A 16,591-nucleotide genomic window follows, 5' to 3' on the forward strand; every position below is an offset into this window, starting at 1 on the left:
TGAAATTCAGCATGATTCAGGGAACTTCTATCAGCTGACATATCACTGTGAATGCTGGTTGGCCTGTTCATTATAAAACACTCTGAATTATTTATTCATGAACCCGGCCTCTGATTAATCAATCCTTCAAAATTAGGGGACATGTAATGACAGTGTTCTAGTCTTCGAAGGCTTTGGAGACATGTATTGTACGTAAGCCAAGAAAGACAGAAGGAAGGTCGTGGTTTCTGAAACTAACCGGTGACCGGCAAAATCCCTTATTTGATAAATTGGTTATAACGAGAATGTCATTTGCTCAGGTACGTTACCAGCTGATAGCTCGTTAAAACTACGTAGGCTCTGATGTAATGAATGGCGCGCAGTTGGATAGTTTGTAGATGTTTCTTGTGGAACAGAACGAGACGGGAAGGTCGCTCTTTGTGTATCGTTTTGTGAGGAAGCGTTTTCGGAAGAAGACTGATTGCACAGGTTCATAATTAATGAATATTTAATCCTTCACTGTTATTTGTCCTACCAACGAACGTACCTAGAAGGAACTATTCCCCTTGCGGACATTTATGCTATCCGGTAGAGCACTCTGAAGCTCGCTTACTTTAGTAAACTAAGTGGACCCGCATAAAATATTTTTTCATGCGACCGATACTCATCCACGATATACTTTATCTGATCAGTCAGAAGCATCCTGAAATGCTCAAATAACCTCACCAGCTGGGGACCAGAAATGACACATACAACTACCACATCATGCGGGAAAGTAACTAAATATACCACACTACTGTCTATATCCCATACGTCGTTCAATGGAACAGCTCAAATCTTTGTAAAAACCACTAGTATTCGATCCACATAGCCTTCTTGGCACAAGGAAGCCTTATAAATGAGCAACAAATTCATGCACGGTTGTCCTAACTAATGGTCTAACGGTGGCTACTACTGATGAGGCATGCGAGTAGTGTCTCCCCGGAAATCCGCTTCGCGCCTCTTGAAAAGTGATATCTATTACGGAGTTTGTGGGGTCGCTTTGTGGTACTTGCTTGCATTTGAGTTACGGCCAGGAAAGTTCAGGAAGATGCGTTCAAGGAGAAGATGCATATTCGGTTTCGTAAACAAGATGCATATGAAAGTTTTGCTCCCCTGTCCAATAGGCTGTAACTGTTCAGTTGGTAATTCTCTAATAAACAACTCCGCAGCGAAGGTCATCTTCCCTTCACTGGTACTGCTGACATTCATTTCTGTCGTTTATGACTGAATTTCTCATTGTCCATTGGTGCTATCATATGTTTGGCAATCCTTGCCTGCCATTTAAGCTCTTCACGGGGAGTTGTTTATTGGCAAACACTAACCGAAGGGTTACAAGCTAACCTCAGGGCAGCAAACATCACCTATGCATTTCATTTTTGAAAACTGAACATCCTCACGCGTCTTCTTGAACTTTCGTGGATATTCACCGGCCACGGCGCAATTTTAAACAAACGTTGCAAAGCAGTTTCGTACTAAACCTCATGGGATGCGCTTTCCATTAGACGCAGGACAGAGTTACCAGAAAACCACATAACACCCGCATGCATCATTAGTTGTACCCGCTGTTACATTAGGGCCTTTGGTGGTGTATCTCGAGGCCTGGACTGAATAGGCTTCTAGGAGTGTTAATACCCCATCCTTAGAACAGAGATCTCTATCTGGGATCTCTCCCTGAATCCTGGAAATTTATATAGACCGAGGCTTGCCAGGTTAGTGATAGGTAGAAGTTACAAGTATTGCATTGCCTAAATCCGACTTATGTTTATAACTGATCCGGTCGATGATGCACCTGAACTCATCTAGCCGGGAGGTCACTGTAGCGCGAAATCACCAATCAGATCGAGAACGTCAGGAGGGCCTCTCTGAACAAAAATATCTACATCAGAAATATCGAACTGCACCAAAATGTTTTTCAAAGCCATGAGATGTGGATAAATGACATCCGAAAACATCCAATGGTTGATCATTCTTCAAAAATATGTTAATTCTCATCACCTGACCTTCGTTAATTATGTCATCTAGTTACATGGTGGAAAACCACTGGTGTTCACAAATCCATGCATACAAAGGGGGCAATTTTGAAGGAGATTTCGGAATTTTTAATGCCTCAGCTAATAAAATATAATGCAGTGTTTGGTTTCACTGGACTTACTACTTCGGAGCCAGTATTTAATGACTGACGGGTGGGCCCAAATCGTGCAGCCGAATATGTTTAGTAGCAGAAATTGATATCAACATTGTCTCACTTTCTATCTTTCTGTCTAGTCAAAATCGTAACTCAATTTCATGTCAGTAAGCAGTCCAGGTCACTGCCTATAACTTCAGACGATTTTTTTCCTCATTCTATTTTTTCTGTCTAAACGAAACCATGGCAGCTGAAACATACGTGACTTTATAGCCCTGCTAAAAACTTAACTAAAATAAATTAGCGGACGTTGGTAAGTGACGCCAGAAAGAGTTGCTGACTGCCCAGCATATTATCAATTCATTGTCACCGAAATGAAAAACCATGTTAGTAAATGAAACTGGATAGTGTGCAAAATTGCACCCAAAAATTCCTGTTGCTTTTCTAGAGTACATTGCGAATTTTTTATAACTATGTATGCATTTTTCAATACAGCGTTTTCAAGTTGTCAGATATTTAACTCCAAACTGCATTCAGTCGCTTATAGAGCGCAGGTCCTCGTAAGGTCTGTCTTCCAGCAGCCTAATTAAATGCGGAGTAGGTGGAAAAGATCTTGAGTTAGTAGTCGGCCAAAGTGTTGTAAACCACTCCATTATTTTGATGACATTAGTAGTGCAGCTGTCGGTGAAATTGAGAACGACTTTTCCCTGTATGGATGCCGCTCAAAATGAGTGGGGAAAAAATGACAGAGAGCAGCTTCTCAGGAGAGAGTCGATGGATATGTGCCAAACAGGATGAATTTTTGTAATTAATTTGCGTTGCTCTACAGCCCAGAAAATGATGATTTGGAGAGTATTTCCCATAAAATCTATAAAACCGTCACCGCATCTATATACCGGGTAAGGTAATTTTATTTGACACAAACGATCATCAGGGTGATAAGTTTGAACGTATCCTAACCGACTGAAACTACCTAAGAGCGCTCGCTGTTGCTAGATATCTGTGGTTGTAAAAAATACGTTGGTCAGATAACAATGGTTTTGATGCTTTGGGTCATTCAACTCCGTGATTGATGTTATTTCTGTTCGTAGAATGCACACAAATGCTGGACAAGCTGCGGTAAAGCCGTTACGATCTCACTTTGATCCTATCATGATATAAAACGCTCTAAGACTGCCAATCGGTTTTGGGGCGCGTTATTAGTCCATTATTTTTTCTAAATTCCTCACTGATGCTTATTCTGGAAAGCCGTATCCCAACTGTGGTTGCAGAACTAAATGTTGCGCTGGCGTTTTGTCTCGAATTAGCGTGTCAGATCGCACTATGCCGGTTTATCGACACGCAAATATGACCCTTTGTGCTGAGTCACGTATACATCCACCTGATTGCTCTGCACTGAGTGCACACCGGAGGGACCTGGAAAAAAAGAGTTCAGCTCGAAAACCAGTCCGATTTTAACTGCAAACTGAACGCTTACCCTCCAAAATATAGGGAAATGTAGTCTAGATGGCCAAATCACTCGTAGGGCACATATAGCGGGATTATGTTGCTCGTCGGTCTGGTAACACCGGTCATGGCTAGAACTGTTGTAGGCTTAGAACTCTCGAAGTTCCGTCGTGCTAAGATACACACTGGCTTATACATTAGAAATGAAGACAATAATCCAATCAGTCAAATAAAATATACAATAACGAAACATGACGCAATACAGCATTGTACACTGTTATTAGACGCATTACAATTAACATTAGACGGATATGACTAAGCGCCGAATACAAGCGGGTAGACGGGAGACCTGAACAAGACATTTGACAGTGAACCAGGGTAAATAGTTGTAAGTTTAGTTGCTGGAACACACTCGGAAGATATTGGTGTCAACTTCAGATGTGAGTGATTGAGCGCTGTTCTGCGTATGGCTTTCTCTCGAAATCATGCTTACTAAATAAAGGTTTAGCACAGTGAACAAATTCTGATAAATGTGAAAACGGTGCCAACATTCTGGAGCCCGTAAACCCCAAGCTGACCTGACACTCAAAATTAAGTTAGTCCACAAATTCCCTCACAGCATTTGTCGCTACCTTTCAGGAAGAAACTCTCAACTGGGGTTTTGTGCTCCTTCTAAGCATAGATTCGCTCTCGATTGATCACATGATTGGACCTCTTATGGAGCTGGCCTCGCTTCCATGTAAAAAAGCGATGTATCTAAAAGATTACGAAGAGAAGGGGCCGTGAGCTGAAAATGCTGATCCAAACGGCATCGCGGATAGAGAAAAGGTATTCTATTCTGCGTCTCAGAGAATTAATCTCTCCAGAGGTCACTTTTTCCGCACGGAAATATATATCTTCCACTTTAGTTCCAGTATACGCTTGTAACAGATGTCCAGGGTGTCCAGTATAATGATGTTTTGAAAATCACTGGAGAAGGGTTATGAAAGACTTGGTCATTTCCGTTTAAAGTAATATAATGATGATGCTAGCGACTGGTCGAGATCCTTCAGCTGCATTTTGGTTGGATCTCATGAAAATGTTGCAATTCATTTGTGACCGGCTTGCAATTACTCTACAGCATTTAGGGGCGTAAAAGTTCCCCATAAGGTATGTATGATTCTATACCCATAACGTCAAGTATTTGGTGTTGTAGTGTTAGGTCATAAAAAAGCTACCAGTGATTCATTCTTTCGGTGGCGGATGACCAAAAATTAGCACCTAATTTCTATCATTCAGTTTAAAAATAGACTTGAAACCTCGTTTAACCCATGGGTACAAAAAGTTGCGCACTGTGCCATGCTCTGCAACCCGCAGACAAATATAATTTACTCCTTTTCCCACCAAACCTTAAAGCGGACGTGTAGGAAAAATTGGCGCTTATAGGGTGACTTTGGTGATCACAACGTGAGTTTCCTAATTCCAGTCGCTTTTCGTAGACCATCGCTGTAGCATGCTTTGTAGTTAATCGTATTTGGAAACTGAAAAACCCCAAGACATTCACGCAAACAAAACCAAACTGTCCCCGGACCTTTTCATAGCTATAGGCGCTGAACTAATTTACGCTTCGACCATCGCCCCTTCGCTCACATTAGGAAAATGCATTCTGCATTTCAGTATATGCTATTATCAATTCCCCTGTCTCCATCCCTATTTTAGGAAGTTGGGAGCATCATTGGAAAGGTGAGTTTTTGTTTATCCGATATTGTGCTCATTACTGGTTGTTTCCCTTTCAACCTCCAAAGTTGCGTTTTTTGATCAATCTCATGCTCTTGGGCAAACGGAAAAATCAGCTTGGATGAAATCGATACCCAAAGGATTTTAATTGCATATGTGCGGAAAATAGGCTTCTGCTTAATACTGAATCTTTTCAGAACTGGTGGAGGCTACACCATCCGAGGCTTGATGATAAACATATGACACGAGGCACGATTTCATTCAACTACCGTTTATTTGGTAAACATCAACGTTTCTGTGTTTGGAACAAATATGACAGCTGAGCCGTAGTAGTTTTATGAAAACGTCCCAATCGATGACGGATTTTTGATTTACTTAGTCCACGGGCACTTATACGTCCAACGATCGCATACCAGTTTCCACATCTTTCGGTAGCCGTACATTTTGAACCGAAGGTATCGCAACGGTTTCGTTTCATATTATACTTAGTACATTTTGGAGATCACCGAATCTATAACGTTTCATTTGCACACATTTCGTTTTTCTTTAAAAGCATCAGTTTTGACAGTCGTCTAAGTGTCTCATTAGATCTTAATGCAGGATATATTGTAGGGTAAGCTAAACTGGAAAGAACGTGCATCCGTGATCAGTTTAAAAGTGGTGCCAAGTTAGTGAACCCAAAATGTAGAGCTTTATTGTGCCAAAAATAACGCCCATTCTCACAGATGCGTTCGGAATTTATCCCCCCAAAAATACAAAAAAATATGTTCTAACCAACGTAAATTCAAGGAAACGGTAAAGCAAGCAAACCATAAGCATGGCAAGCAAGCCTTCAGTCATTTTCGCTTCTTGGTCGGTTGACTTTCAAAGAATTTATTAGTCTTCTTGATTTTATGTGGACATTTGTGAGTGAGGGGCCTGTCAACTACATTTTATCAACAATTAAAAGATCACACAAGAGGTTTTGTTTGCACTTAAAGCATGAAAATGAAGGGTGCGTCAGTGCCATTAGCCGATTTAGCACCTCGCATGGTACTGTGCTACTATGCCACATGTAAAGCTCAAAAACAAAAGAAAACAAAGTGATTCTTTTGCACCTCCAAAGCCTAAGAAAATCAGTGCTGTTTGATTACAATGCGGAAAAATTCACAGGCGTTGTATCCTCACCGAAAATAGCTAGCATTGCACATCCCACAAAAAATCCAAGAAGATTTGAACCAGCAACTTCCCGTACTGTGCATACAAATGGCCTACCGGCATGAAGGATACTCATACAGACGTCCGCCAGTTAGGGACTGAGCTTCTTGTGAATCTGGTGGTAACTTGTCCAAGAATTTCAGATTGCTGACCCAATAGTCTGAGGAGTTTTTGGTAAGTGTACAGTCCACCTGAATGTGTGACGCAGGTTGGTATATACCTAAGACAGTGCATGGTAACATAAGCAGTGGAACGTTGTGTACTCTATTATGTTGTGTTGCAAAATACGGATGAGAGTCGTGGAGTAACTGTTTTGACAAATCAACCTCTGGACTAAGATAAGGTCAAACAGTTACAGGAAAAGCGCAAATCTTCGCCGAGAGCCCCCTGGTTTTTGCGTGGTCATCTTGAATTAGCTAACAGGACAATTTTGTTTAGTGAAAACAACCTATGCTGAAAAGCTTGGGAAACACTGTACAACTGTGTCATCTCGTGAAACTCAGAGGGTCTCACAGACGCGACCTTCGGGCCGGTGGTTGGACACAGACGCTTGGTCACGAGCGGCTGATCAGCAGTATGTCTGACTCTCATCAACATACAGGACATGGCGCCACTCATCCAAGAATCTTGCAGACCACATCATATGGTCAAGTACTGACTGGCTCCTGGAATGATGACTCAAATTGAAGTTCCACTCTGAACTACTTATTGATTGGCGCTGATATGATGTCGATTTCTGACAAAATATGTAACAGTCGAGTAAATCAGGATCAATCCAGCGACCTTCTTTGCACATTTGTACCGTTTCCCTTGCAGATAAAAGTACAGTGACGTATGGATATTATCGTTATCATTAAACGGATGACACTGTGTAACTATTTCTCAAGTACTTTTGTCGTATTTTAAAGATATCTGCTGTTTCTTTGCCAGTTATGCTTGCACTGTTCCACTGTTTTTTTCGGCTACCGTCAAATGATTAGGGTGTTGTCATAATATAACGTCTGAATGGCAAGTTTCCCTTGATGAAATATTGCAAACGAAATTCGGGTTTCATAACCAAGTAGCCAATATCGCCAAAAAATCACAGTTTGTATCGGTGGCTAATTTTTCTATCATTTCATATGCAAACTATGCGGTAGATCGACAGGGCGAGAAACAGAGCAAACATATATTTTTTCGGTAAAACTTTGTGACGACGTTTCGTAACCTTCGTCACAACTCTCGCCAGAGTCAGCGAAATGAGATTAACATTAGCTGATCGTATCCACTGGATTAAATTTGTCAAATCATGAAATATACTGCATTCAGGACACATCGAGAACACATTGTTACAGTGAACGCGTTTATGATAATACCTCACAGTAAATGATTGACATTTGCACCAGTAACCCGACGAAACAGTGTAACAGTTCGGTAAGGTGAAAAAAGCCCATCTGCTGTGAGATTCAGCCGACAAAAAACTGTTTTTTAACCCCCCACACAATTTTAAGTGCACTTTACCCGGTAAACTTAAAACACCAATGATTTTTCACCTGTTTGTCGCATCAAGAGACTAAACAATAATGTGTAGAAGTTCCACCCAGAAGTGCATCACTTGAACTAAGTGAAGCATTTGCGCGAAATAGAAAATCAAACCTGAAATGGAATAAGCATCTGGTGAAAACACATTGGTTGAGGTTTAAATGCACAACAAAATAGTTGCTTGCGTTCAGTTAGTTCCCACACATTAAATTTTATTTTTATGTACATTTTTAAATAAAATGTTGGACATTGGTTTTTGAATGTTTTAAAGCTCCCTTAATTGGATTTTCTGCATTGTCAGGACAACATTTTTGGAATAAAATTAGGCTAGATAATTTCACTCGGGAAACCACATTTGCCAGGCTACCTAGAACATTTAGAGCGCAGTCAAGTAGTAGTCAAGTCTGTTGTGCTCCACCGAGATGTAGCTAATTTGAGCACGGTGACTCGTGCGCTCAGAAGGAAATCGAAAGCAGAATTGTAAGGGTTGAAGGCAGGAAAGATTTTATTATCAAAACCTTTTGGTAATGCCAATTAGTTTGGACGTACAGGGTACATACCGTACCGAATACGGTTGATAAGGCCAAACAAAAACACGCGCTCGATAACTTCCGGGTTAATGAAACCAGGCAATATTCGAACCAAATCAGAGAGATTGTTTTGACATATATGTGCCTAGATTTAAATGTTTTTGGATGCGTTCTGCGTCCAAATTACAGGACACAGCGAGATTAACAGGTTACGTTACGGCCACAAATTCGGCAACGCAGCCTGACATTTGTTCACCAAACGCGTTTTTTTTCAACAAACATCCAATAAACACTAACACACGGTCAATTACTTTGGTACTGTTGTACCCATTGTAATTTCATACTGATTCATTTTTTGGCCTATTCATATTGTCATTTAGGACGCAAGCTCACATCTATACTACATTTAAAACAAATGTCCTCGATTGTGAATGCATAAATAATGATTTTTTAAAATTTTACTTCAAAAATATCCTTATAGTTTACAACAGATCTTACATAAATTATCAAGCAAGCATCATAAAACGTTCCAGTTCGAACTATAGCGAGTTACACGTCGTTCTGTGGGAAGCACCGGCGCATTACTCATTACCAATAATTTTCCTTTTTGAATATGTATTTGATGCGTGTGATTAGCATGTAATTTAATTTCATACTTATGCTGAATTTTGAACCTACTCTGAGATGCGGAGAAGACCGAGTGAAATCCATCTTTGTGATGTGCCACCAACAGACTCGGCAAATACAAAGAAAGCCACAAGCTCAACAGTGCGTAAGACAGTTGTTTCATTCAGTATAGATTAGAGACGTCGTAGTGGTTGGTTTAGAAACTAACAACGAGCTCACTGGAAGAATAACTGGACTAGTCAGCCGCATGGGCGCCATGTCCTACAAAACTTTCTTTTAAATGAAATTCAGGTTATTGTATCTTAGCTTCGGTGAGGCCCACAGTGGCCAGTATCATTGTTTCAGTATTCTGCTCCGGTAATTTTACCGGTTTTTGCAGACAAATGGAAACTGGACACATTATTGCTGGCTTCGAAACTCATATGCGCGTAAGAGATTGACGATCAACATTCCATTTTGTGAGTGACCAAAGCCACAATAATGACCCCAAATATGAAGGTAGTCCCTTCCGGATTTGGCGAAATTCATTTACTCAGCGACTTCGAGAATGTTCAGAAAAATCTGTAAGAGAGCTTGGCTAAATGCATTTTTGAAAAAGCATACTCACTTTCAGTTGCAGCACTGTTGACACACTGCACGCCATCTGGCGGTATCAACGACAGTCCACAACTTGGAATTTCCAGTGGCAATTTCATTCGTCTTGCACCTTCATTTTTTTCAAAAACCGGAGAATTCGCACGCCATGGGAGGGTATTTTTTGACAGTATCGAATAGACCGTCTACAGTGTCAAACTTGACGCGCAGCTGTTAGTGACATTTTTTCATTGGGTTGCGATGTTCTCAGAACAATTGTGTAATGTACATCTTGAATGGCGACCTAGCATATTACCAGGGAAAACCTCCAATACGATGAAGTGAGCGCCTTTGAAAGCCCGCTCCATCATGCAATAAATCGTGAACTTCAGCCATGTCCCCTGGCTTCATAATCAAAATAAGCATATGGTAGTCGTAAAATGACAACACGGCATTCTGAACAGCAGACAAAGTATTCAGCATGCTAGCAAGTGTGCTGCACAGTGGTGATCTTTGGTCACGTGTCAGCATACTGACTTGTCTTGTTAGTGTTAACCGGTTCGAAATTGCACCTTCTAGCCACTTCAAAGAAACAGAGATTAGTCTGATCCTCATTCGGCTGTCGCACGAAGTTTCTGGGCATAACGATAATATACTATTAACAATCAACGTGTTTTGGTTTGCGCAGTTCTTGCTAAGTTCTTTATGCCCATAACAGATCTATTGGTATGCTGGTCAAAGTTTTACACTTCCCTGTGGGTTAAGTCAGGCCTAAAACTTTCTTTGACAAACGATTCAGTGCACATTTTGACTCCCAACGCGGGTTATTTTGCCTGGAGTCATATTATCATTTAGAATTTTGTGGAACACTATAAACGACTTTCGTTCTTATTGCAAAATATCATCATCGCACGAAACGCAAGAGATTCGAAGCCGCAACCTCCTGGCTGAATACTTGACTATTCAGCCGTGAGTGGCTCAACAGCAATGTGATGAGCTCTCACTTAGGTAGGATATATTTTCACATATTAATCTTGACAAATAGTCCAAAGTGCTAGTGAGCCTGTGGATGTTTCGCATCATTTCTCTAAAGGTAGTGAACCCCTGGACACCAGATTAGAACGAATCAACTACATCCCGCCACTATTTGTTTGTCCGTCATCAAACTGTCACGTGGCGCTGTAGACCCGCAATACTGCGAAGTCTCGGTTAAGTGTAGTAAGAATGATGAAAAAATAAATCACCATCCACTCATTATTCATGCAGGACTGCCAATAGACCCTGTATTATGACGTCGAAGCTGAATACATATGAAATGGATGGAAATGTGCTGTGAGTCCATAAGATATGGTTCCGAATAAACAAATTAAATTCTGTGGATGAAGACAAAAATGACCTGTTACACCGGCTTCTTAATTAGCTACAAAACAAATATGCATCGTTATCTACATAGTAAGCTGATGCATATACCATAAGTCCAGAAGTACTGTGTCTGAGTAAAGATGTCCACAATCATAATATGGGATGTTTATCATCACAACAGTGACCAAGGACGAGAGCTTCAGCTGGGTTCCATAAAAATCAAAAAGATAAGCAAATGAGAGTATCTATCAAGGAAAGATAATACGGTTCGCGACAACTCGGTGACTGTGCCTGTCTTAGTAGCTCTAGGAAAAGGAAAACAGGTCCAGTTTTAGCAGTCCTACAAGTAGTATGCTACGTCTATACAATGTACTGCGATATCTTAAAGCAACTGAAAAAAGGCGGGTTAATGAGGCACATTCGGTCGAACAGCACGATAAGCCAGGGCTTCAACTGAGACTCAGGTGGGTCTTTCGTTAAGAAAACGGGATGTAACAGATTATATCTGATGCAGCCGGATACTTCTGGACAGTGGTTGTGTATAACGGATAACCGCAGCTTCCACTCAGACTCAACCTGACAACTCGAAATATTTGATCAGCGCGCTTTAGTATATCGCGGCGGAGTTTTTGAGAACTTCATTAGTCGACTAAGGCAGGCATTCCGAGAAGCGAAGTGATAGATGATTTTTATCCGCACTCAAGTACGTCCCGTCGTATAAACGCTCTTAGTTTCTGCGCTGGGTTGCGTGCTAATTGGTTGTCTTTTATAAGTTGTCAGTTCAAAGAGACAGTCAAATCACGTGGTAAAACTACCGGAGTTCAAGTCATTCTGTCAGCACGCTGTCTTTTCCTGGCACTTTTTGGGTTTATCAGTAAAGACGATTCCCCATATTTCCCACAAAATAAAGTTTCACCATTTTGTCTGAGTTTCTGCTGTGATTATTAAGAGGCCAGAAAAAAGTTACAAGTTGAGACACATTCCAGACTTTTTCACATAAATATCTTGACATGGTCACTACGATTTTTCTGAAGAAATTATTTTTTTAGTGACAGACGTTGCTTGTACCTCACTTCGGTCTCTCGTGTGACAAAATGCTAGTCCAAATAAAACAGAAATTCTTACATGTTTTTTAGTTTGCAGCAGTTTAGCATGTAAAAAAACGTCTTGCGGACATACTGCAATTCATTCCTACGTTTGTCATAAAGTTAAGTGAAACAAACGCATAATTTATGGCTACGATGAACAGAATGTGGAACGCACCCAGGAACATTTTGTTTTTCAAGTTCGTGTGAGATTCGGGCTTGATATATTCTACTCGGTCCAGTTGGAAGAACGCCTTAACTTCAAATTCTACAAAGCACTCAATACATTATTTAACGCCTGTGAACGATGACCATAGTTTCACAAGCAAATCTCGTATAGCATTCCATAGAGAAAAAGTAACTCAGTGATGCAAACAGAGGAACTGCGTTACTTAAAAGAAGTGGAAACATCAAAGTCGGAAAACAAGAAACAGTGATACTGTTTCTGCGCAGCCGCGTCAAATGTGTAGCTGTCAGCGCATGAAAATAGGTTATCCACTCGGTCAAAAAACATCAGTCTTGTTTGAACATGTTTTCTTCACCCAGTGATTTAGAGTCATAGCCCGATGTGTAGAAAAGCCAAATCATTGTTTCCTGTTCTTCCTCGGTAAATTGTTCCTTGTGAAACATAACCTAAAGCTTCTTGGAAAACTGCCCCTAGTTTAATTCACTCTGGATCCGAGCTCCGATTATGCGAGCAGAGCCACCATATCTGGTTTTCAAAGCTGACATCATGTTAAATTAGCTTCATGTTTACAGTTTGCTTCCCCGTTTTTTAAAAAATATCTAAGGACATTAAAAATAATTTCAGCTTGCTAGGACTGACACACAGACGGCTGACACAAACTGGCTTACTTGATGCTAACTGGCTATATTTTGAAATTCGGGTCGATGCTAAATTTAACAGAAGAACCAACGTCTGATTATAGCCTTACAAAACCCATTAGTCTGGCTTCCGGCCTATGCAAATATGGGTCGGTTTGCCAAGTGAAGGATTTCACTCTATATCGGACAAACACTGCGTTGTGAATCGGTAACCTTTCATCTCTATACTCACTGCAGTTTCCTGATCGTGAACGTTATTTATCCTGGGTGACCCGAATGGCACCTCTACCATCGTTTGAGGTAAAACAATCTTGCTTAGTTGCCGTCTGCTGAATGAAAAATCGGACAGAATACGGAATTTTTTCTTTGTTTCATCAAGTCCAATGACCCACACTTTCTGACATCTGTTCAAGCTGATACCTAAACTAGTTGCTAGTACTGAATACATTCTAGACGTATTACGGTTTTTCAAGAGGCTCGTCCTGGGAACTACACATACGATGAATTCTCTTGTCTAAAGCGGTTGAACGGTGTGATCTAGGACGCTTCCGGTGGGTTAGGTAAATGAAATTGGCGTTTTCGTATAATAGCAATGTGAACGATAAGGTACCAACTCTTTTACACCATTCCAACGTGAAACACACTCGATCATCGCTTTCCCACATATTCTGGACACATCCTGCCGTTCTCCTCACAGCTTGCTGATTCCCATTCGTGAGTTTGTGCTTGAGTCCTTGACCGTACCCCTTTCATAATAACATCTCTCTGTTCAACCTTGTCAGATGGATTGTGACCAACGTCCGTGTCATTTTAACCGCATACCCCAAACCCCGGAAAATGCAAACAATCCTACCCACTCTGCGTGGTAATCAGTGTTGTGCCCATTCCCACCTTCGCTTCCAAGCCTTATCTGAATTTCCTAACCCAGAAAACGCAATGTTTCATTTCCTTCCGATTTTATTTTCATAATTGGTATATAATGCATGCTGCTCTTGGTATCGCCGACGCCGAGAGCCAGGTCTCAAGGGGGTTGCGTCTTTAAAGGACTTATTGCACCCGAAAGTTGCCATCGTCGGTAGTAAATAAATATCAGAAAAATCGACTGAGCACAAAAACGTGAAACAGATGGAATCGCAGAGTGCAAGGTGTCGCAACTGGAGAGGATGATAATTAAAAGGCCAAAAGGCCTTTCAAATTTAAGAATTCTTCGCCATGTGACTCAAATTCGGATAATTTGAGATAATGACTAATGACAGAATCGCGTGCTCAACTCAGCTTACTGATCTCGCTGGTCAGTCTCGCAAGTCAGTGTGGCCATATAATCCAACGATGCTCGTTAACTTAAACCCAGATCAGTTTGTTCCTTATCAAGAAAGCAACTAAAGTCCAGCCTGAGTCTCTCGTTTGTGATATTTTTCACACTATAATCATAAACGTTTCGTTTGTGTATGTCTTAAGCAAAATTATTGGATGCGCATTGTCATTGTCTTTGGCAAGAATTAAAACTTCCATACAGTAGTACTTGGCCGATGACTCTACTCAACGCCCAAAATGAAATTTAGACAGGAATAAGTATTTGAATATATCCGTCAGCGGGACCAGGCTAGTGGCAGAGTGGATTGCCAACGGGGCATTCTGTAAGCTACCGGTTCTTACGCATAAACTTAGATCTCTATTGCCGCGCTACAACTTGGGGCAGTAAAACCCCTTCTCCGTTCCTGCAGTGATCCTGACATTTGGAAAATTTCCGCATTGTTCCGGACATTCCTTCTACGTTGTAAACATTTAAAAGAATATTTTGGAGTGTGCATAACAAAGATGATATAAGGTTACGAAGCTTCCTTTCTCCGGGAAATGCGTCTTGCAGCTGTGCAGTGCTCATTAATCGATTTGTTTAGGACTCTGCTGTTTTGTCAAAGCGCTCAACCCTATAAAGATATAACCGCAACTGTATTTGTCCTTTATCATTACAGCGTGGGGAAAATGTGAAAAAATACCGCGAAGAGGTAAGCTCAGTAAAACGTTATGTTTATTGGTTTTGCTGGAAAAAATATCATTGGCTTTCACGAAACTGCTTATAAATTGTAGAGCGGAGCAAGAATAAACATTTCAGACGGCTCGAGCCCAGAACGCATTGTGACGATAACAGGGACCACGGAGCAGATTTCTGTTGCCTTCACTTTGATGAGTCAAAAGTTCGAAGATGTGAGTTGTTCCTTTCCCCGGGTTTTGAACTGATAACGATTTGATGGAGCTTGAGCAGTTTTAAATAAATAATTAACAATAACGTGCAAAATTTAACTCACACAAGATCAAAATTTTTTGTCTGAATCTGTCAAGCCGGGGAAATACGTGCTAGAAAATAAGGTGCCGCTCGCCGTACATCGTAAATCATTTCCAGTATCTAATTAACTGTGGAAACAAAACATAAAACACGTCTACGGCGAAGAAGTAAAGATTGCTCTCGTGGGTTATTTACTGCTTGAGTATACAGATTTAAAGCATCAATGCTAACCGCGGAACAAAAAACCTCGCAAGAATGTTATTTCTTAACAGTTTTGTGTTTGACAGAATACTGGCTAAATGTATAATGTTGTGGAAACTCTAAAACCGATGTACAACTGCAATTAAGGTGTAAATAATTTGTGAATGAAATTTGGCATCCTTACCTCTGTCTCTCCACAAAGGCTACAAAACAATAGGCCAATCATTACAATGTGTTTTTTAAGGGCGCCTTAGTCAACAGATCAAAAGAGTTCACATACGGTCGACCCTTTTGGAGGGGGCTTCTAAAAAGCAGTAGCGGTATTTTTTGGTCCTTCAGCATTTTTGAAGAGGCTATCCAAACAGTCATTTACAATGTGGGTGTCACATATCGTAATCCAGACGCGAACCACTTTTGCAACACTCGTTTTTTCAACCTGACGAAAACTCAAGGATCATTTGGATTCACACAAAAATGGATCCATTTTCTGTCGAAGAGTTTTTAGCAACCTTGTGAGTAGTTCGTTTTATGAAAATATACTGCAATATCTCGAATAACGTGCCAACTGAAACATGAGGCGGCCTGCGTACAGCACATTCAGTTGTAGAATATCATGAACGAGAGATTCAGTCGAGTCTCTCGTAAAAACCAAATTGATTTGCAAATTAGTGTATTTTTCGAAAACAGTCCAATTTGGTTGCAAGTAGAACATAAGGTTGACGGAACGTCGGGGACTGAGCCTATCTGATGAGCCCAGGAGGGGCGTAACCGGTCGTGGATTGTCGAAGAGTTTTCAGCTACTAGGAGGAAACTACTGTGAGTAGTTTCCTATATGAAAAGTGAATCCACCTCTGTAGGCTTGTACTGTTGTGCAACACCCAAAGCATTTGGTTGGTTCAGTGAGCTAATCATGTGTGTACATAGCGCCGCTTCAATCAGTTGCATTGGGTCACAAATAGTCTTGCCTTTGGAATGTAACAACAAAACTATAGATAAGTTAAAGGTACGATTTTGGTACCACAAACCAAGTCTAAAAAAGTGATCCATAAAACATTATTTTTGCAACACGCCTACGCAA

General features: G+C 40.8%; 1 protein-coding gene across 1 annotated transcript in view; it reads left to right on the forward strand.

Annotated features, from left to right (window-relative positions):
• The window catches only part of T265_02016 (hypothetical protein), a gene marked incomplete at both ends in the record, with an annotated part of 75,451 nt that overhangs the window by 30,721 nt on the left and 28,139 nt on the right, over positions 1 to 16,591 (forward strand). Inside the window, 3 exons of the mRNA XM_009166164.1 lie at positions 5,291 to 5,314; positions 15,002 to 15,034; positions 15,117 to 15,233. Coding sequence (XP_009164428.1) covers positions 5,291 to 5,314; positions 15,002 to 15,034; positions 15,117 to 15,233 — 174 coding nt within the window. The remainder of the gene's footprint in view (positions 1 to 5,290; positions 5,315 to 15,001; positions 15,035 to 15,116; positions 15,234 to 16,591) is intronic.

Source organism: Opisthorchis viverrini (genome assembly GCF_000715545.1).
Source record: "Opisthorchis viverrini unplaced genomic scaffold opera_v5_23, whole genome shotgun sequence".
Lineage (NCBI taxonomy): Eukaryota > Metazoa > Platyhelminthes > Trematoda > Opisthorchiida > Opisthorchiidae > Opisthorchis > Opisthorchis viverrini.